The sequence below is a fragment of the Amblyraja radiata genome, chromosome 16 (assembly GCF_010909765.2).
Source record: "Amblyraja radiata isolate CabotCenter1 chromosome 16, sAmbRad1.1.pri, whole genome shotgun sequence".
In the NCBI taxonomy this organism is placed as follows: domain Eukaryota; kingdom Metazoa; phylum Chordata; class Chondrichthyes; order Rajiformes; family Rajidae; genus Amblyraja; species Amblyraja radiata.
In genome coordinates, this window is record NC_045971.1 from 17,961,419 (window position 1) to 17,983,767 (window position 22,349).

A 22,349-nucleotide genomic window follows, 5' to 3' on the forward strand; every position below is an offset into this window, starting at 1 on the left:
GCGTGAACATTTAATATTTTAGATGATTGCAGCAAATGTTATCTCAAAGGAAGAGTATCCTGACTTTGATGAAGAAACAGGAATCCTGCCTAAAGTTGATGATGAAGAAGGTATGATGCATTTTTCCTGGTGCAGGGTCTTATCCCAAAACCTCAACCATCCCTTTGCCTCCCACTGATTTCCTTTTGAAGCTTATATTTTGCTTTGTGATCCAATGTTCATTTCATTGAGTGGAAAATAAGCACTAATTGTTAAATCTCAGTTTGGTGTTTGGTGCTTCATGCTTGGTGATCAGTTCACAGCCATACCTTCAGCTGCCTGAATCTTAAATTCGGGAATTTTAGTCTCAGTTCTAATTGAACCACAACCTCTCCTCCCCATCGGTCTCGTCCCCATGCTGCCTCGATCTTTGCATGACAACTACCCTGTCTGATATGTACACACTCTCTCTTGTCACCTACTTTGCAAGATTTATCTGTGGATCATTGCATTTTCTTGCCATAATGATCATTTTTTACAAACGTTCCTATTAAGTGGCTTGACTTGGAGCTACAAGAAACTTCAGATACTGGGCGGTGAGGGGTGTTGTTTGTAGGCTAATTCTCTAAAATTGGAGAATTCAATATTCATACCATTAGGTTGTACAATACCTAAGTGCTGACTATGAGGTGCTGTTACTCTGGTTTTCTCACTCTAGAGGCACTGGACAGAAAGATCAATATGGGAATGGGAGTTAAAATGGTTAGCAACCGGGAAATCAAACCAAACGCAAATGTTTGGCGAAACAGTCGCCTAATCTTTGCTCGGTGTCGCCGGTGTAGAGGAAGACACATCAAGAACACCCAATATAGTAGATGTGGTTAGAGGAGGTGCATATCTTAATGTGGTGGATCATGAGGCACCTGAAAGGACACTGATATATTGATGACTGCCCAAATAACGATAAAACCCTTCTGTCTGAATTGGTGAAGATGGTGAAGTTTAGGTGATTAAGTTGCTCGCTGTGGTTTTGCATTTCAAAGTAAAAATTTAAAAATCCGCGTGTGTTATTTTTGCAGAGCTATGGTTTGTAGTTTGATTTTGTCTTCTGTTTTTTAGATGAAGACCTAGAAATAGAGCTGGTGGAGGAAGAGCCCCCGTTCCTCAGAGGGCACACCAAGCAGAGCATGGACATGAGTCCTGTCAAAATAGTAAAGGTACACAGAGCGATTAAATCCAGGGATTCATTCTTCTGTTTTAATGTATGCTTTGTACAGAGTTTGCAGAATATTTTTTAGACTTTCACTCCATTTGAAGCATTTTGCTACTTAATTTTAATGTAATAAGCTAGAAATTTATCCATAAAATTATCAAAGAGAGAGGGGGGATAGTGGGGGAAGGGAGGGGGAGGTGGAGGGGGGAAAGAGAGGAAGGGGAGGTGGAGGGGGGAGAGGGGGAGGGGGTAGAGAGGGGTGGAGGGGGAGAGAGGGTGGAGGGGAGAGAGAGGGGGAGAGGGGGGGAGGGGGAGAGAGGGGGTTTAGGCTGGGGTGGAGGGGGGAGGGAGGTAGAGAGGAGGGGGGAGGGAGGTAGAGAGGAGGGGGGAGAGGAGGAGGGGGGGAGAAGAAGGGGGGGAGAGATGGAGGAGGTGGAGGGGAGCCGGGCGAATGAGCGGGCTGCGAAAAGCGGAGAGAGTCCGGGGAGAGAGAGAGAGCTCTAGTACAGAGCCCGACTCTCGGCATCTCTCGGGAAACCCGGAGTGGGGGAGCGGGGGGGAGGAGCAGGATAGGAGCGGGCAGGAGCGTTTAGCAGCGGGGGGGCGGTTAGCAGCGGGAGGGAGGGGGCGTGACTTCAGTCGCTGCTCGTGGAGCATAGCACAGCAGGCCGCGAGGAGAAAGTTCTTGAAAAGCAAGCTGGGAAGCTCGTGAGTGCCGGTGACCTTGGGATCTGCAGAACAGAGCCCACTCGCTCGTTCTTTCTGCGTCTTTTGAAGAACGGGGGGTGGGGGGTGACGCGACTCCTGGAAAACAGTGCCCAGCAGGCAGCGCATTGACAATTCTGCGCAGCTTGCCGCGAGGAGTAAAGGCATTGTGACGTCATCCAGCTCGTTTCAGCGCGTTAGATTTTAAAAAGATCTCAGATTGGTGATCAATTTTAGTTAAAATCAGGAAATACTGAATCAAATTTTCAGATGAGGCGATTTTCGACATCATGAGGTAAATCTACCGGATTTCACCAATAGCGCGTCGGGTTTTGGATAAGATGCGATTCACAAGCGAACTAACGAAAGATCAGATCAGAGTTTTATAAGTATACTAGACCAAGTGCAGACCCGTTGGGTCTGTGTGTGTGTCCCCCCCCCCCAGCGCGAGGTTGCGTGGGGGGGGGGGGTGAGGGGGCGGCATGCGGCGTCACACACACTAACCACCCACACACACACTAACTACCCCCTTGATATTATATTAATATTATAAATTTGTTCCTTTTACCCCATAACCGTCTTATCTACTGACGCATAACGCCCAACTCGCAGGCGCGTCTAGAGGTGGGGGGGGGTAGAGAGTGAGGGCAGAGAGAGAATGGGGAGAGGCAGAGAGAGGGGCAGAGACAGAAGGGCAAGAGACAGAGGGAGAGGGGGGTGGAGGGGAGGCGGAGAGGGAGGGTAGGTGAGGGGGGTTGGGGGAGGAGGGGAGAGAGAGATGGGAGGAGAGAGGGGAGAGAGAGGGGGGAGAGAGAGAGGGGAGAGAGAGAGAGGGGAGAGGGGAGGGGAGAGAGAGAGCAAGGGGGAGAGAGAGAGAGAGGGAGGGGGGAGAGAGAGAGAGGGGGGGGAAGAAAGGGAGGGGGAGATGGAGAGAGAGAGAGAGGGAGGGGGGAGAGAGAGAGGGGGGGGAAGAAAGGGAGGGGGAGATAGAGAGGAGTGGGGGAGAGAGAGAGGAGTGGGGCGGGGCGGCAGGTCGCGGTAGATTTCCAACTTCATCAGATTTTTTAACGTTTGCAGTTTAGTGTTTGCTCAAACTGTTAACCTGCAGGTTTTTGTTTGATTTAGAACCCTGACGGCTCCTTGTCGCAAGCAGCCATGATGCAGAGTGCTCTGGCGAAGGAAAGGCGGGAAATGAAGCAAGCACAACGAGAGGCAGAAATGGACTCGATCCCAATGGGACTTAATAAACATTGGGTTGATCCACTACCTGACGGTATGCTAATGGATAAAATATGTTCCTTATGCTGAGCATGGGGAAAGATATTGATTATAAATTGAGGCTTATGCTGATCCAGTTTTTCTGTGATTGGCAAAGTAGTATTTTAATGGTTTTCTAGTCTTGAGTTACTAATTGGGTGAATTATTAAAAACATTTAGTTTTTGTTTTTTAGCTGCACAAAGTGGGGCTTTTTAATTGCAGGGATTGGAATCTTTTTGGCACTTGATCAATATCGGATGCTCAAAGGTCAGGTGCAGTGAAGTGTCATTCTGATTCACAGTAGATCCTGAACAGTAGCGCCTCTCCCCATTGAGCTTGCATTTTTCATAAACCATTTTATGGCCTTTAAGAAGTAGTCAGTTATTCGAAATTTAACATAGGAAGGAACTGCAGATGCTGGTTTACATCGAAGATAGACACAAAACTCTTAACAAGATTCTTGACCCAAAACGTCACCCATTCCTTCTCTCCAGAGATGCTGCCTGTCCCGCTGAGTTACTCCAACATTTTGCGTCTATCTTTGATTAGAAATTTAACAACAATTTATTTTCTGACCTACCGAGTACACTTTTCACACTAAGCCTTTAAAGTTGAGTTCAAGTGCAAGTTCACATTTATTCACGTTCACATTAAGTTGAAAATGCAGGAACATCCATGCTTGGCAGTCTGACTGCATTTGTACTCCTTTTCCGATTGCAAAAAGCACTGCCACACTCACTGCTACTTTTGCTTCTCCCTTTCTGTCTAAAGTTTCATTTTTAGTTAGGTTTAGAGATACTGCGCGGAAACAGGCCCTTCAAGAGTGTTTTATTGTCATATGTCCCGGATGGGACAATGAAATTCTTACTTGCTGCAGCACAACAGAATATGTGAATATGTAAACATATTACATAACGGAGGAAGAAAAAAAGAAAAAGTTCAATAAATAACAAATATAGTGCAATAATAATATAGTCTTTTGCAGTTCAGAGCTCAGAGCATATTCGTTGTTGTGTTTAATAGCCTGGTAGCTGTAGGGCTGCAGGGAAGAAGCGTTTCCTGAACCTGGACGTTATAGTTTTCAGGCTCCTGTTCCTTCTTCCTGATGGCAATGGTGAGATGATGTGTGGCCAGGATGGTGTGGGTCCTAGATGATTTTGGCTGCCTTTTTGAGGCAGCGACTACGATAGATCCCTTCAACGGTGGGGAGGTCAAAGCCGGTGATGGACTGGGCACTGGTCACAACTTTCTCTAGTCTTTTTCGCTCCTGGACGTTCAAGTTGCCACGATGCAACCAGTCAAAATGCTCTCTACTGTGCACCTGTAGAAGTTTATGAGAATCCTCTTCGACATGCCAAATCTCTGTAATCTTGTCAGGAAGTAGGGTTGCTGATGTGCCTTCTTTATAATTGCATCGGTGTGCTGGGTCCCACCGGATCCACACCGACCAGTGATCCCCGCACGTTAACACTATCTTACACACATTTGGGACAATTTACATTTATACTAAGCCAACTAACCTACAAACCTGTACGTTAGGATCAAACCCGGGCCTCTGGCGCTGTAAGGCAATAACTCTACTGCTGCACCATCCTGCCAGCGTTTTATGTGTGGTTGAAATAAATTGTCTTAGTTGTGCCAGATACAGAAGACAACTGATGGGCAAGTCCTTTATTTTCCAGTTGATGGCCGACAGATTGCAGCAAACATGAGGGGCATAGGAATGATGCCACAAGACATACCCGAGTGGAAGAAACATGCTTTTGGAGGGAACAAAGCATCTTATGGGCGTAAAACCCAAATGTCTATTCTTGAGCAGAGAGAGAGCCTGCCAATCTACAGACTTAAAGAGCAATTGGTTCAGGTATGAATTTTGTAATCTAATAATTTTCTTTACATAATATATTTTCAAACTGTCGGCTTTCACAACATGAAAATAGCTGTGGCAGTGTTAGCTAAGAAAGGAATTCCTTCTTGTCAACTGGTCCTCCTGTTGCAGTAGTGGTCGACCACCAGGTGGTACTGTAGCTCCATTCTTTGCCACTATATGAGGAGCAGCATCTACGCATCCATTATATGTTATTTATCTTTCATGTCTATATATTTTTCAGGGCTTGATACACTTGAGAGCATTGAAGTGATGTTATTAGCACAAAATGTATGGCTTGATGGAGAAAAGGCTGGATTTTGACATCTTCTGTTATCCATTTGTTTCAAAAGCAGCTCTGAAGTACAAATATATGGCCTGATGTTCTACCTCCTGGTGCCTGGCGCACACCAGGAAGTTCCTATGTGAGGCATCTTTGCTGACAACTGATACTTTGCTGTTCTGTGTAATTATGTCAGTGTTTGAGGCCTTGCATCCGAAAACATAATAGTTTCTGGGTTATTACATTTGACAACTGGAACTTTTAGGACGAAGAGTTAGCTGATTATGTTAAACAAGATCATTTGCTGTCACTAAATTTATTGTTTGACATCCGTCAGTCGCAGTAGCTATGCAACTAAGGCATTGTTAGGTTAACATTGACTTTGAAATGAACTGATGCTGGAAGTGGCAATAACTGCACATATATGAATAATTTTCAATCAAAATTTGTTAAGTTGATCTAATTACCTGCGTTAGTTGTCTCAAAATGTTCAAATGGTTTGAATAACAACAATTTTGAATAAAACAGGCCCATTTTAAATGAGCATTTGCTAATAATAACAATAAGCTGGGAATCCATAGAATTTGTTCTATTTTTAAGCACATTATCCAGTGTGATCCATTATGAATTACCACAATTTTATTTTGTAAATCGATATGGATATCATTTGAAAATGTGCTTTCCAGAATCCGAACATTGCCTCATATCCTAAATTATTTCGGAAAACAACTTTCAGGTGATAAAATATTTTCCTCTTTTGTAGGCTGTGCATGACAATCAAGTGTTGATTGTCATTGGGGAGACGGGTTCCGGTAAAACGACTCAGATCACCCAGTACTTGGCAGAGGCAGGTTATACAACCCGGGGCAAGATCGGGTGCACGCAACCCAGGCGTGTGGCCGCAATGTCGGTTGCCAAGAGAGTATCAGAAGAGTACGGTTGCTGCTTGGGCCAAGAGGTAAGCTGCCATCAACTTCCACACATTACTGCCTCTCACTGTTTGGATGATTAGCCCTTTGCTGTCATTCATGGCTGAGCGCTTATCAGATTTAATTGTGGAATCGTGTTCTCTTGTCTTTAATATTGGCTGTGTAAAATGATTTGAAAAATTGTTACTTGCTATATATTTTGTTAGATGAGCAACAGCATATAAAATAATCCCAATATCAAATTATCTCAATATTAAAATATATGTGACAAAAGTTAATTCCACTAGAATTCTCCACAATCTGTCACTATCTGGACATATATATGGATAGGAAGATTTTGGAGGGATTTAGACCAAATGGTAGCAATTGGGACTAGACCAGTATGCCAACTTGATCGGCATGGACATGGTGGCTGAAGGGTCCTTTTCCATGCTATACGGCTCTAGGACTCCATTGCTATATTGTTACAGTCAAGCTTTGTGAATCAATCCTGATTCAACGAGGGTGCAGACGGGAATTCTAGGAACAGCACCAGGCACATTTTAAGGTGAGATGGTGAAGCTGCAACTCTGTGCCTGCTGAAAAGCTGAGTCAAGCAATCCACGATCAGTGGATCAGATTATACCTCCACAGCTCTGCCACACTCAGCCATAAACGGTAATGCATAATTAAGCAGTTCGTGGGAGAAAGCGATTCCAGGAATATTTCCCTCCTCAACTATGGCAGTTTTAGAAAAGTAATCTAAGCTGCTGGAGGAACTCGGCGGGACAAGGAGTATCCGTCAAGGCAAAGGGATGGTCGAGGTTTTGGATTGAAACCCTATATAAGGAAAAATGGGTCATATTTTCATTGTCAACTTTAGGCAGGGTTCCTTTTCCTTCAGTTTTATTACTGCTCCAGATTCCAGCATCTGGAGTGTGTGCCTCCAATGAAAGGAATAGACTGATGAATGAAAATGTGTTTCTGTTGATCCTGCACTGCCAATCTATGAAATAGTGATATTTTTGAGTTTGTGCCGTGTGCTATATTTTGTGGTGTGGATCAAGTTGATTTTACCTTGCTTGCTGCAGCACTTACTTCCATTCATCTTCACCCAGCATTTAGTCTCTTTCCTTTGCTTATATGTCACAAAGGGAAACTTTGAAAAAACTTGGAGAGTGATTAGCGATATAAAATATGTGACTGGTATATTTTATCTTCTTCATTGAGTGATTTTAAAACTATGCAAAAGTATGGAGTGTGACAGCAGATAGTGGCAGTTTTGACATGGGAGAGAGCATTCCTTTTCACTCTTTCTATTGAATGTTGTAGGTTGGTTATACCATTCGATTTGAAGACTGTACCAGTCCAGAAACGGTGATAAAGTATATGACTGACGGTATGTTGCTGAGAGAGTGCCTCATAGATCCTGACCTCTCACCGTATGCTATCATAATGTTGGACGAGGCCCATGAGAGAACCATCCATACTGATGTTCTGTTTGGCCTTCTGAAGAAGGTAAGTGTTCTGATTTTTTTTTTCTTCCTTGGTTGCAAACCCATTAAATGGTGAACATGACGTGAACTCATCAAACAAGCAAGACCCACAATGGATCAACTTATCTGATTAAATACATTTCACTCAATTACACTGTGGCAGGTAGATTAATGGCCCACACAAATCCTTCTAGTCACGAGGTTCAGGTGACATCTGAAATTCTGAAAATGATGTTTGATTTTAGATCCCTTCTCTAAACCTCAGTTTAATTATAGCCTTGAAATGAGCTTTACTTCAAATGTTCACTGATTTAACATATCAGCATATTGTAAGTTCTTGTATTATTATGAGATAGAGCTAGCATTTTGGAAAAATAAATTCTATAACATTTTATCCTATTCTCTTTACTTGAGATGTTATTCTTTTCATAAAGTAAATAATTGGTTACCTTTGCTTCATTAGAACTTGACTTTTTCTTATTTTAACAAGTTATGCTAATCTTTATTTGTTTTTCTCTAGACTGTTAAAAAACGTCCTGATATGAAGTTGATTGTCACATCAGCTACACTGGATGCTGTTAAATTCTCCCAGTATTTCTACGAGGCACCTATCTTCACAATCCCTGGCAGAACATATCCAGTGGAAGTGCTTTATACTAAGGAGCCTGAGACTGATTATCTAGATGCTAGTCTCATTACCGTGATGCAGATTCATCTAACTGAACCACCAGGTATTAAGATGTTTGGTTTCTACACTTTTTATACTTTTGATCTACTGCTGTTCAAACTTAGAGCAGTACAGCTCATAAACGGCCCTTCAGATTTCCATGCCTGTGCTGAGCAGGATGCCAATTTAACTTATCCCTTCAGCATGCACATGGTTTTACTCTCTATGCCCTTGCCTGTTCACGTGCCTGACTAAATGCCTCTTAAACATCACTATCATTAACTGTTACATTTGTTTAATGCAATAAAATTTGGAGATTCTAACCTGAATTGTCCCATCCAAGTAATGATCATAAGGTTTAGATAATGTAATGGTTGAATTCACCATGCAAAATGAATTGATTTGAATTTAACAGTAAAATATACAGTGGATCTATCAGCAGTCGATGTTAAAGATTATATTGGACATTAATTTCATTTAACTATATCTGAACAGCAAGATGCAGAAATTGGGAGTTTACTTACAGCTTCTGCTGGTCCAGAAGCTCTAATATGCTGTTGCTTCTCCCGATAGACGGTCGTTGTGGATGTGCATGAAGGGGTGAGGTTGTGTGATGAATGTTAATGACTAAATTGGGGCTTGTCGCTTCACATGCAACTGTGTGATGCCTCAACTGTTGTCATACTACTGGTGGCACTGCTAATTATTTGTACGTGTGTAGAACTTTGCTTTAAATATTTCATCTTACTATTCTGGTTCAGATTTGTTTGCCTCTGTACAGATTCTCTACTCTGATCGACTAATTGCTGTCCTTGGTCACATATTGTCACAAGATGTAAAAGGAGAGCTTTGAGGTTATGCCAGCTCTCTGAGTAATCGACTGCCAGACCGAATCCACCAATTATTTTCCTATGACCTATTCTCTCTCACATGGTCATCCTCTCCCCACTGGTCCTGAACCCCAGCATTTAATTCTCCAAATGCCTCCGACTCATAATTTACATTAGCCACCAATAAATCTGCCGACCAGCACATATTTGGATTGTGCATATTAACTAGAGCACCCGAGGGATCACAAGGTAAACATACAAACTCCACACAGCCGGCACCACAGGTCAGATTTGTGCCTAGGATGCTGGAGCTGTGGGACAATAGTTTGCACTGCTTCACCTTGGTGCTACCCTACACTCCCACTGGAGGGCACATGATGTTCTTGTGTTGCTGATCACTGCAAGTTCCCGTGTAAAATCCCATGTTGCTAAGCTAGCAGAGATGTAACAAACTTAGTGGCATCTGTTTGCCAAAGACTAGAAAAGTCGGCCATTTGAATAGCATATTTTCACATCCAACCTGATATACCCTTTTCTCTCTAATCCCACTGCTTGCACGGTGAACTGCAGTCCCTTCCACAGACCACTCTCTTCATTTCTCTGCAAAGAAGGGTCCTGACCCAAAACATCACCCATCCTTTCCCCAGAGATGCTTCCTGATCCGTTGAGTTACTCCTGAATGTTGTGTCTATCTTTGGTATAAACAAAATTTCAGCTGTTCCTTGTTTCTACATATTGTCTAATATAAATCTAAGGTCTAAAATATAATCTAATTATAGATTAATATGTGGGCTACAAACAAAAAAAATGTGTTTACCTTAATGTTTACTGAGATGACTAAAACTTTAAATCCAGTTACAGGTACTTAAAATATTTTTGTTGCTAGGTGATATCCTGGTTTTTCTAACTGGTCAGGAAGAAATCGACACTGCGTGTGAGATTCTGTATGAGCGGATGAAGTCGATGGGCCCTGACGTGCCAGAGTTGATTATCCTGCCTGTGTATTCTGCTTTGCCAAGTGAAATGCAAACTAGGATTTTTGATCCAGCCCCTCCAGGCAGCAGGAAGGTAAAAGTGCAATTCATCAATTATTAAATGGGTGGTGCTGTTTCATTTAAATTAACATCAGCTTGCATTGAATTGAGAATATATTGTGAATAAAACTGAAATAGGAACTTTGTATATCTGGCCATTGCTGCTTCAGAAAAATGGAAGCTAATTCTTTGAACATGTCTGGTTTTCCTTTGAGTAGCATATTATTGAAAATAAGTTAATATCTGTAAAATTACATGCATACGCATGTTGCTTAAAGTAACCAGCTGTTAACGTTCCTTGAGTAAACCAAGGATAAATAGGAACATGAGTTGCGCATAAGGCCCATTAAGCCGACTCAATAAGTTGATTTGGTAACCGCTCTCTTCTGACTATTTCTTGTAACACTTGAATCTCTTATTTTCCAAGAATCAGCCTTGAATAGATTCAATGATACTACCTCCGATGCTCTCTGAGTGGAGAAATCCAAAGATTCATATCCATTGGAAAGAGTAAATTCCTTCTAGTCTATCTTAAATTGGCAGCTTCTTATTCTGGAACCATGACCCCAGTTTTTTAGCTCCCCAGGAGGTGAAACATCCTCTCGGCATCTTCATTGTCCAGGTTCACAACACTCCGGTATGTTTCAATAAGATCATCATCATCTTCTACATCCTGTTATAATGGGCATTGCATGCTCAGCCATTCCTCATGGCACAATCCCTTCATCCTTGGAATCTTCTCTAACCTGCTCCAATAGATGTATTTCCATCCTTAAATAATGAGACCATTAGGCTAAAATGTTGTAGATGATGTCATACTTGCAGAGTAGGCAGTCACAGCTCCAATCTCTGCAGGATTGTAGTTGTACTTGTTGCCTTTGGTGCTTCAGGCCTCTTGCAAAAAATCCCAGAATTGCAGTTGCCTTCCCATTTATTTACGAGACCAATAGACTGACCGTGCCTCATTATGAGGACTTGAAGATCTCTTATATTCCCTATTATTTGTACCCTAAAACAACATTTGGCTTTTCTCCTATTTCAGCATGTGATCACCTCACATTTCTCCATTTACTTGTATTTAGTTTATTATTATTACGTGTACAGAGACACAGTAAAAAGCTTTCTTTGCATGCTATTCAGACACCTCATACAATACGCAAGTACAATCATACACATGTAAAAGAGTGAAACTATTGTAAGTAGATACTTTTCTGGGTCAGCTCGCAATGAGTCGTTAGGCTTCGGTGCCACCTTGCAACTGTCAAGACTCTGAAAAGACTGATTTTGGTCCAAGGATATATGCAATTTCTTATTCTCTCACTTTATGTCCTGATGACACTGGATCAATGATGTAGTGGTCAGCCTGGCCCAGCACAATGCTGTTGGTTCCTTTCACCGCCGCCCCATGTAGTTGCTGCAGGTTGTGCTCAGCCTCATTATAATTCATCTGCCAAATTTTTTGCTTTCATTTAAACTGTCTATCCCTTTGCAACTCTTAGCATCTTCTCGAAATTTTCTTGCACCTATCTTTGTACTATCAGCAAATTTGGCAACGATACATTTAGTCATTAATTGTAAGGATAAATAGTTAAGGTAGCAGCACTCGAGTCCTGGTGCAGCTTGCCAACTTGAAAATGACCCCTTTGACCTAATTCTTGTTTCCTATTAATTTTCCAGTTCTCTGTCCATGCCATTATATGCAACATCATCTGCTGTTTAGTTGCACAGTTTCTTTTTACCTGGTATTTTGTAAAATATAACAACATCTAGTGTCCACCCTGCTGGCTGCATCCTCGGTACACTGCAATAAATTTGTCAAGTATAATTTCATTTTATCATTAAACTCATGGACTCTGTGCCTGATCGTTCATGTCTACATTCCCATGCCATGCGCTTTGATTCCCTTTGCTATCTGCTTTTAATTTTCCAAATCTCCTGTCTCCATCACGCCACCAATGCTCATCCCAAGCTTCTGCTCTTGTTATTGCTGCCCGTCCAGCACCTGCAGATTATTCATCTTTACACACAAGTGTTTTGAGAGGTCTTTCTTGACGTCACAGACTGTTCTCAGCTGCATCGAGAACCTTGGGGAAATAAGATGGGCTGAAAATAGCGACTTTATTGCTTGTTTTTAATTCAGTCATCCAGTTATATATTTTTCCTTAACCGTTTCCATCACAACTAACTTCAATTATTTTTAAATTATAGGTTGTAATCGCCACTAACATTGCTGAAACATCACTGACCATTGATGGCATCTACTATGTGGTGGATCCTGGTTTTGTCAAGCAAAAAGTCTATAATTCCAAGACTGGCATTGACCAGCTAGTGGTGACTCCAATTTCACAGGTTCTTTAAATATTTTTCATTTAATTTATCATTGGTAATATTACGTTCTTTGTAATTTTTGGTGGCAGCAAAGCTGATATTGTGCATTATATTGACACAGATTAAGTGCTTCTCTGTGTTCCCTGCAATCTAAATCATAATTTTTTAAAACCTGGATTAATATTCAGTGTTATGTTCCACCAGAGTGCACCTTTCCCCTGACAAATGTTATTTGCTGGGCTTGCTTCTATTACTGTCAGATGCTGTCTGGGATCTTGCCTAGTATACATTGAGCTTCTGGATCCTGAAGATTTATTCTGGAAAGCATTTAATCTCGGGTCTTTCATACCCAAGCTCGATTCTTTGATGTCCACTGGTGGCTCACAGACATTAGGAACATGTAGACATTCGAGATGCTAGTTGGAAGAGTAACCTCTACCCTAATAATTTTCTGTAAGTTGCACTATTAAAAAAAAATCAGTAACAGACCAGCTATAACATAATGGGGAAACCCAAAGGATTTTGTTTTCAATTATATAATTGGGCTTTAAAATGATAATTGTTTACGATGTAAAAGATGTTGAACAGAAAAGGATGAAAATGTTTCTTACATGAAATAAAACTTCTTAGCTATGTGGCACAGTGGCGTAGATGTAGAGTTGTTATTTCACAGCGGCTGAGACCGGGTTCGATCCTGACTATGGGTACTGTTTCTGCGGAGTTTGTACGTTCTCCTGTGTTCTCATGGGTGTTCTCTGGGTGCCCCGGTTTCCTCCCATATTGCAAAGACGGGCAGGCTTGTAGGTTAATTGGCTCTGTAAATTGTCCCTAATGCATAGGATAGAACTAGTGTGCGGGTGATCACTGATTGGCGTGGACTCGGTGGGCCGAAGGACCTATTTCCACGCTGTATCTCAAACTAAAAACCAAAACTAAACTATGGTTGAATTTTGTGTAGGATAATTGTGTAATTTTGATTGCTGCCTCCATTTCCAAGATTGTAACACTCTCCGTTGTTCACAGGCACAAGCTAAGCAGCGTGCTGGCCGTGCAGGAAGGACCGGACCTGGGAAATGTTATAGGTTGTACACCGAGCGTGCTTACAGGGATGAAATGTTGACCACGAATGTTCCAGAAATTCAAAGAACTAATCTTGCAAGTACAGTACTTTCACTTAAGGTAAGTTAAATATAAATTGCAGCTATGTCATGAAACATCGGCCTTGGTTTGACGTCTCAAAATACAACACCTCACACTTATCTGAACTGCACTCCATTCTTCATTCCTCAGCCCACTTGCCCAGCTTCTGAAAATCCCATTGTAATTCTTGATGACCATCTTCACTGTATGATGAAGACAAAGACAATTTCAGCACAAAGGAACGCTTCTCTCTGGTGATCTATGGCTGATATCTAAAGCAAACCGCATGGTCTTCCTGTGGCCCTTCAAGTTTATTCACTGGCTACAACGGTCTCTCCCTCTATTACCCCTGATAACAAACATTCAATAATGAGCGCTGGATTAATTCAGTGGGTCAGGCGGTATCTCTGGAGAGTATGGATAGGTGATATTTCAGGTCCAGACTATTCTTCAGGCTGATTGTATGAGTGGGTTGGGGAAGAAAGCTGGGAGAGAGGAGAGGCAGGACAAAGTGGCAGGTAACAGTTGGACCAGGCACTTGCCGTCAGGGTGGGCAAGGTAGGCAGTGCCTACCCTGACTAAAATTATAAAATGGTAATTATTAAATATAAATAGTATAGGCACGGGAGAATTATGCCTACCTGAGAGATCGATCTCTTAGGTAGGCATAATCTCCCCTGCCTTTCATCCGCGGCACATGTAACACGCTAAAGTCTGTGCAACTCGCGTGCCGTCGACGCTGCTTGAAGCCTTCAATGACAACGGTCTATAAAGGAAGTTGAAATTCTGCCTCAGCACCGTGGACTGCGTGCATGTACTGCGCAGCGTACTGCGCATGCGCAGCGCATGTTCCTTGGCTGGGTTTTTCAAACATGGGTTGTCATTATCTTATGAGTATCTTAAGAAACAAAGAGAGAAGAATGGAGTTTGTGTACAAATAATGTGGTAAGTACATTTCCTTGAGCTATATGTTTTTAAATACTTTATTAAGAGATAAGGCTCTTGAAGACAAATTACTTCATAAAAGTCGACTGACTGCCTACCGGAGAGGAGAACAATCTACGCATGCGCGGTTTTAAAGATTTTTAAAAGCCGACTGATTGCCGACTCTGAGTAATTACTCACGGCATGTGCCTGAGGTGGACACAGGTGAGGGAGGGTGTTGATAAGCTGGTAGTCGGATTAAAGCAGAAGGTGGAGACAGATGGAGTGAAGCGTTGCAAATTGTGCAGCCAGAGTCAAGAACAGAGGGGGAGGGAGAGGGGAGAAATAGTTATGAGTCCAGGAGGGGCACAGGGGGAGGATGAGGCGAAAGGGAAAGTGAAGGAAAGGGGTTGTCAGAGGTTGCCTAAAATCAGAGCATTCAATAGTTTAGAGATACACCATGGAAACAAACCCTTTGGCCCACCGCGTTTACACCGACCAGTGATCACTCGTACGCTAGTTCTGTAGTTATCCCACTTTTGCACCCTGAGCACTAAGGGCAATTTACAATTAAACCTGCACATCTTTGGAATGTGGGAGGAAAGTGGAGCACCCGGAGAAAACCCACACTGTCACAGAGAGAACGTACAAACTCCATACAGATAGCACCCGTGGTCAGAATCGAAGCCGGGTTTGCGAGGCAGCAACTTTATCGCTGTGCCGCACAGCTACAGAGCCAATACAAACTTCAACTCCGGAAGCATTCCTGGCATCCATTGGTCTGGTCAGTAATCTGCATACAAAGCTCGCTTGCCCCATTGACTTTCAGTTCGTTGCGATGAATGTCCATTGTTTCTGAATACGCTGAACTTGCATGAACACAGCTGTAAGCTGGGATTGTGAATTCTTAAAGACAAGCCTTTTACATTTAAAAATAATTATTGAAGGAGGTTTATGAGGCTGTTAACATGTCATTTTATAACATAACGGCTAAGGCAGGTGTTATAAGAAGTAAATTATATCACAATTCTGAATCAAACTTTGTGGAAGTTCAATGGTTGAGATGTAAATTAAAGCTTTCGTCACACTGCCGGTAATTTGTTTTGCTTGCATGATCTGTGCGCTTTCACAGTGAAACTTCTCTTTATTTAGGCTATGGGGATCAATGACCTGCTTTCATTTGATTTCATGGATGCCCCTCCTATGGAGACCCTCATCACAGCCATGGAACAGCTGTATACATTAGGAGCACTTGATGATGAAGGTTTGCTTACAAGGCTTGGCCGTAGGGTGAGAGGAACTATTCATTTCTTGATTTTTTTTCTGAGCACAAAAATGTTTATCCCTTTCAAATTTGATCTGAAAATATGTTTTTATCTTTTATTGGCAATGTTTTCATTGATTGTAAGATTGAAAAATATAACATTGAAGCAGGCCCTTTGACCCACTGAGTCCACGCTGACCATTGAACACCCGTTCACACTAGTTCTATGTTGCAATTTTGCATACACTCCCTAAGCACTAAGGTCAATTGCAGAGGTCAATTAATGTGTAAACCTGCGCATCTTTAGGATGTGGGAGGAAACTGAGGAAACCCAGGCGGTCACAGAGCAAACTCCACGCTGACAGCACCCGTGATCAGGATCGAACCCAGGCCTCTGGTGCTGTGAGCCTCTACCAGCTGCGCCACTGTGAGTTGTTCCTGGCAGAGGAGGGAGATTTAAATCATTAATGATTCACAATATATTTCACTTTATTTGGTGAATTGGTCCATATTTTGTAAAGGAAAATTTATCAAGTTATTAGGTTAAGTGAACATTAATGATTGGAGTGTGTTCATTTTACTATCGGTACTCAAGTATTAAACAGGAAGTGTTTGAAGTGAGGCGCATCACTTCTCATTTAGGTCCATTTATTACTCAATATGTAGGTCAGTCGTGCGGCTATTAACCTTGCAGTGTTTGCTGATGTCGTTGTGATAATAAAGCTGTCTTCCTTAGAACAGGATGAGATGTGTCTGCACAATTTTTCAATGGCCAAATTGGCTGGGTGGACAAGGTGATCAGTCTTATTAAATTTTCTGTTGATTTAAGTTTTTGCATTGATTTTATTTTGATTGATTGACAGAGCTGAGCTATGAGCTCATCCTGATCGAATGCTTAAGTCTTTCAGGAAAAGGATCTATAACATAAAAGATGTTGTATATAACTCACTGTCACGCGGAGCTTGAAATCTTGTAGATGTGTGGGTGTACACTTGGCTTTTACTGAGCTTGAGGTTGTTTAATTGATAATACGAAATAGGACTGCAAAATAGGCATACAAAAAAAGATTTTTGTTTTAGAATTAACAGGATGCTGCACGGCGTCCTCCTCGCCTTTCAAATCAATAAACTGTGATGAAAGTTGTATTCTGATTCATTTCCTTCTTGTTTCTCAGATGGCAGAATTTCCACTGGAGCCCATGCTGTGTAAAATGCTGATCATGTCTGTACACCTCGGCTGCAGCGAAGAGATGTTGACAATTGTGTCCATGCTGTCGGTACAGAATGTTTTCTACCGACCAAAGGTAAGTCAAATCCGGCTGGCCTGTGGATTGAAAGTGCAGGTGGAAGTGCTGTGAATTGTTAACGTGACCCTGGTAAACATGGATGTGACATTTCTAATACAGGGTTGCTATTTTTTTCTGCTCTAGCTGCAAATTTCTGGGGGGGGGGGGGGATTAGAAGAGAGCTGGCTGCGATCATTTACTTGTGTTTAATTTCTTTTAATCCTTAAAGCAAATGAAGGAGCGCAACAAGTGATTGTTGAACTGGTAAAATAAGAGCTACTGGTAGAAGTGAAAATATTAACTGCATAAACTGCAATGTAGGTCCGTCATCATATGTTAAATGGAAATACATTAATATTTCAATTTTACAAAGATTAAGAGGGCTGTACCGAAAGAAGACCAACAAATGAATTGTTGACCATTTATTCCCCTACAGTTTTCTGGTATCTTTGTATTTATTCCCAATTTCAGTATTTTGAAGCGTTTTTCTTTGTATTGAACAACTGTAATTGTCAGTCCAATTTGTTCAATCAATGTTCACGTGCCCCGTCCCTCACAACCAGGATAAGCAAGCACTCGCAGACCAGAAGAAGGCCAAGTTCCATCAGGCAGAAGGGGACCATCTCACCTTGCTTGCTGTTTATAATTCCTGGAAGAACAACAAATTCTCCAACCCTTGGTGCTACGAGAATTTTATCCAAGCACGTTCCCTTCGCAGGGCACAAGATATCCGCAAACAAATGTTGGGCATCATGGACAGGTAAAGAAAAATGGCACACTTGCTGAATATTTCTTCAAAACAACGTGAAACTAAATACTTTATTTTACTTTACTTATTAAGCCAATAAACTAAGATGATATGTGTGAAGGTTAGCGCAACAGGTTAGATAATATGAACTTTTATCTAACTACCAGAAGCATCATCTTGTTCTTCATTTAGTAAAATAGACAGCAAACACGGAACTCTGGTCGCTGGCACTTTACCATCAGCTACTGCATTGCAGTTAAAAATAATTTGACATACATTGCGTCCAGTTTTTTTGCCTTTTATGGGGGAAATTGTCTGCCTTCCAAACAGCTTTTTCCCATGTGCACATGGTTTTTACTGATAACTTTTCTTTGAAACTTGAGTCCCTCTGCTCCATGCTATTTAAGCAATGCATTTGCAATTTGTTAAGAGTCAGCATTAATTCCCAAGACGAGTAAGAATAATCTGTGGGAATGGGGAGGGGGCAGTAGATTAATAAATCTGGAATATGTGGGAATTCTAATGGTGAATGCTAATAATTGTGTGCCGTTGGTTAGATTTACGGGCATTTGTTGTGTTTTATACACTATTTGCTTTAATTTTTTGGAATGCAGCTCTACAGCTGCTGCCAGAAACTAATTGTGATAAGCATGGTCTGTCCGTCCTTTCAAAGAAAAGGGGCAGATCGGATTATTGTGGTCTTGTACTGTACGAAGCACGTTATCTGAAAGATTTTAAATAGTTGCTCGCAAACATTTCTTGTACATGCTTTTATTAAATGCTGCCTTCAAATTCTATGCACTACATAAGTTATTTTTAACTAAGAATAGACCCAAACAAAACTTGAGAGTTTCATCTGTAGGCAGTAAAAATTAGTTTTAATCTGCATAGAATCATGAAACATTAATTGTGCAGGAAGAATCTATTTTGCAGATTGTGTTGTCAACTCTAACTTCTTTTCTCTAGTTCTTGACCGGTCCTTTTAATCTATTCCCCCTTCTAATGGTGCGCCCCTCCCCTCCCTCCCTCATCACTCCCCCCCTCCCTTCCCTGGTTATTTATTTTTTCGAGGCATTACAAACTCCTGTTGACATGGACATGGCTGAGATCATATGGCCTCTCCATCACCTCCCTTGTTTGTGTAGCATGACTTTTGTCAGGAACGCAAGACAGCACCAGTGCCTTCTTCAATGTATCTCTGATCCCAGAAATAATGAGCAATATTGGCCGTCCTGTTCTGAATGTTCAACCCTCTATCTTTATCCTGTGCAAGCCCACACTCTCGCTGTGTCAACTAGATTACAAAGGCTAGCATGGTCACCTAGATGTCTGCACTGAAGGAGGATCTTTGCTGGCTGTTTGGTGAAGACCAAGATCCAACAGGTGTTTTTTGCATCCAGCTTTCAAGGGATCCATATATGGGAGTAGCTTAGTCATATTTCCACATCTCTCCATCTCTACATCACACGCTCACCAGCACGTGGTTACGCATGCTCTCCACCGCCTGCTCTGCCCTGGCGTTCTGTAAAAATGAATGATTAAGTGGCTGGATTTTTTTAATTTGTTCCTTCTGATGAATGCTTTCCTGCATTCTGTCTTGTAACCAATTTGCTAATTTACGAGTGTCTCCCCTATTTTCACACAGGCATAAACTGGATGTTGTTTCATGCGGGAAGGCTACAGTGCGGGTTCAGAAAGCAATCTGCAGTGGTTTCTTCCGCAATGCAGCTAAGAAGGACCCACAAGAGGGATACCGTACTCTGATTGACCAGCAGGTGGTGTACATTCACCCTTCCAGTGCTCTCTTCAACAGGCAGCCTGAATGGTAGGTAATGTCGATGAGGTCATTGTAAACCACTGTACCGAGCCACGTAGAGGACCGCTGATCTGGTGCATAGTTTACTGCTGAGGTGTGTTAGGCTTGAGGAGCAAAAACAAAGTACTTGAGATTACATTTCTTAAAAAGCTTAATTTTGCTCAATGGCCAATACCTACTTCAAGAGTAGAAACATGGAACTGGAGGTGGTTAATACACAAACTGACACAATGTGAAAAGGAGATAAAAGGATGTCAAATAAGGAAAGAAGATGTGGAGGGAAATGGCTGGAGGGGACTGGGGAAAATAAAAGGAAATATGGGACTAGGTGATGGCGGAGGAGTATATGAGGGAGGGGGGGGAGAGAGTTGAGTAGGGGTTGATGTAGTACTTAGAGAATTCAATGTGCACCCCGTTGGGTTGTAAACTACCCTACTATCTGGAAGCTGTCGTCAATTGTTATCACTATGCAAAGATATTTTCACTCTTTACACTTTCAAAACTTTCATGAAAGCTGCTTGGCCTATCCTTCATCTTGAAGAGCTCTGTTTGGAACCATTCTCTACATCTATACTCTGTCACTTACTGATATTCATCATAAATCTTTTGAAATCTGTAGTACTGTTCCAGTATTGCAATGACCAGACCAGCTTAGTCTAATCTGTATTGTTTATAACTTGACTTGTGGTGTCTGTTTTGCTCGCCCTATTCAAGAATATTGCTCGCAAGCTTTCCACAGTAAACTGTATCGGTTTGCATTTTACTAAGCAGTCTACTCAGCATTCTTCTTAACAGTTTGCCAGCCTTCTTGAAACTAACATTTTTAACAAATATCCGTATCAACCTTTGCTAGTTATGTCCAAACTGTGTACACTTTTGAATTCATTTTACTCTTCAGTAACTGAGGCAAAATATTTATTTCCATGTTACCACCGGGCCTTTACTTTCTATTATACAATGGTCTTCTTTGTAAGTATCACCAAACCAACCTTGATATTTTTTTTAACTCTTCCCTTGCTCGTGAAAACTTTTGCTATTTTATTTCTTAACTTTTCTCATGCAGCCTTTTACCTACCTTAATCTTCATATTTCTCATCACCTCATTGCCACAGTGTCTTTAAATGTTGCAGGACCTGCCAACTTTAGTTTAAATAAACAGGCCCTTCGGCTCACCGAGTCCAAGCTAACCATCAATCTCTCGTTCACTCTAGTTCTATGTTATCCCACTTTCTCATCCACTCTTCACACACTAGGGACGATTTATAGAGGCTAATTAACCTACAAACCTGGACATCTTTGGGATGTTGGAGAAAACCAGAGCATCTGGAGGAAACTAGCATGGTCACACTGAGCCCGGGGCTCTGGTGCAGTGAAGCAGTGGCTCCACCAGCTGCACCACTGTAACTTCTCTTATGCTGTCCTCAGCTTACATTCTGTTAGTTTATTTTTCCATTGTGGTTTTCCATCGCAAGTGTGACATTAAGAAGTTTACTGAATGTATGTGTATATAAACTGTTTACATTACCCTACTGCTTGCATATGTTTGGCATTTATAACTATGGCAAAGATCTCTTCTAGGCTTGCTGAATAAAGGTATTATTCAATGTCCTGAGCTGTGTAAGTCTTGAAGGTGCTGAGTTTTAGGGGGCTTCCACTGCAATGGAGTTCCACGCCTAAGGGCCAACATGAGGAAAGATTGGCTGGCATTCCTTTACTTAATTGCTGCTCAGATGCAGCATGTGGGGGTTTGGATGCCAGTTGCAAACGACATCTGGCTTGGCTGCCACACCATTCATTATGAATAATATGTGGCCCATCATTCACTCGACTCACCACAAGCTGAGTAAAAAAAACGTGGAAAGTTTTGCTGACAATGGGATTGTGTATCAGTTAGAGTTTGCATCATCTGTGTGGAGAAGGGAGTATTAGGAAGGTAATGGAGAATATTGTACAACTAAGCAATTTTATTGGTGACACTTTTGTGAGGAGATGTAAACTTGTTAAGATTACATTTGAAATGGCAGATAGAGTTGTCCTTTAAATGCATTTAAGGATTGGTATCACCAATAATTTGCAGCTTCACTGTTTTAGTAGGTGCTAAGGAGAAAGTAAAAGGATAGAAAATAAAATCTCAAAATAGAGTGGAAAAACATAATTGAGCAACAATTAAAAATGTTTGGTAGTCATAACTTGCTTAAATACAGTCCCAGTTCCCTAATAAATCTCAACGAACTACACAGGAGCACCATCAAACAACATTTACCACATGAAGTATTAAGAGCAGAAAAGCCAAATGCCTGGTCAGAGTTAGATATAAATGTCTTTTATAGGATGGTGAGGGAGAGATAATGTGGAAAGACCAAAAGGTGAAGTACAGCTGATTTAAAGAAATATAATTTCACTAGATTTATAGCACCGAAAGAAGCTATCTCTGCTGTGCCTTTAGTCCCCCTTGCCTGCACCTGGCCCATCTCCCTCCAAATGTTTCCTATTCATGTACCGAAGTATCTTTTAAATGCAATTTTTGTATTCATCTCTACCACTTCCTCTGGCAGCTCGTTCCATGTACACACCACTCTTTATGTGAAAATGTTGCTCCTCAGG

General features: G+C 41.7%; 1 protein-coding gene across 1 annotated transcript in view; it reads left to right on the forward strand.

The window, feature by feature from the left end:
* Nucleotides 1-22,349, forward strand: part of dhx8 (DEAH-box helicase 8) — a 44,890-nt gene that overhangs the window by 15,511 nt on the left and 7,030 nt on the right. Inside the window, exons 9-22 of the mRNA XM_033035270.1 lie at nt 23-110; nt 1,099-1,196; nt 3,023-3,170; nt 4,838-5,019; nt 6,069-6,263; nt 7,546-7,731; nt 8,230-8,440; nt 10,093-10,274; nt 12,449-12,589; nt 13,592-13,747; nt 15,785-15,922; nt 17,071-17,199; nt 17,745-17,941; nt 19,575-19,754. Of these exons, the coding sequence (XP_032891161.1) occupies nt 23-110; nt 1,099-1,196; nt 3,023-3,170; nt 4,838-5,019; nt 6,069-6,263; nt 7,546-7,731; nt 8,230-8,440; nt 10,093-10,274; nt 12,449-12,589; nt 13,592-13,747; nt 15,785-15,922; nt 17,071-17,199; nt 17,745-17,941; nt 19,575-19,754 (2,231 nt within the window). The remainder of the gene's footprint in view (nt 1-22; nt 111-1,098; nt 1,197-3,022; nt 3,171-4,837; nt 5,020-6,068; nt 6,264-7,545; nt 7,732-8,229; nt 8,441-10,092; nt 10,275-12,448; nt 12,590-13,591; nt 13,748-15,784; nt 15,923-17,070; nt 17,200-17,744; nt 17,942-19,574; nt 19,755-22,349) is intronic.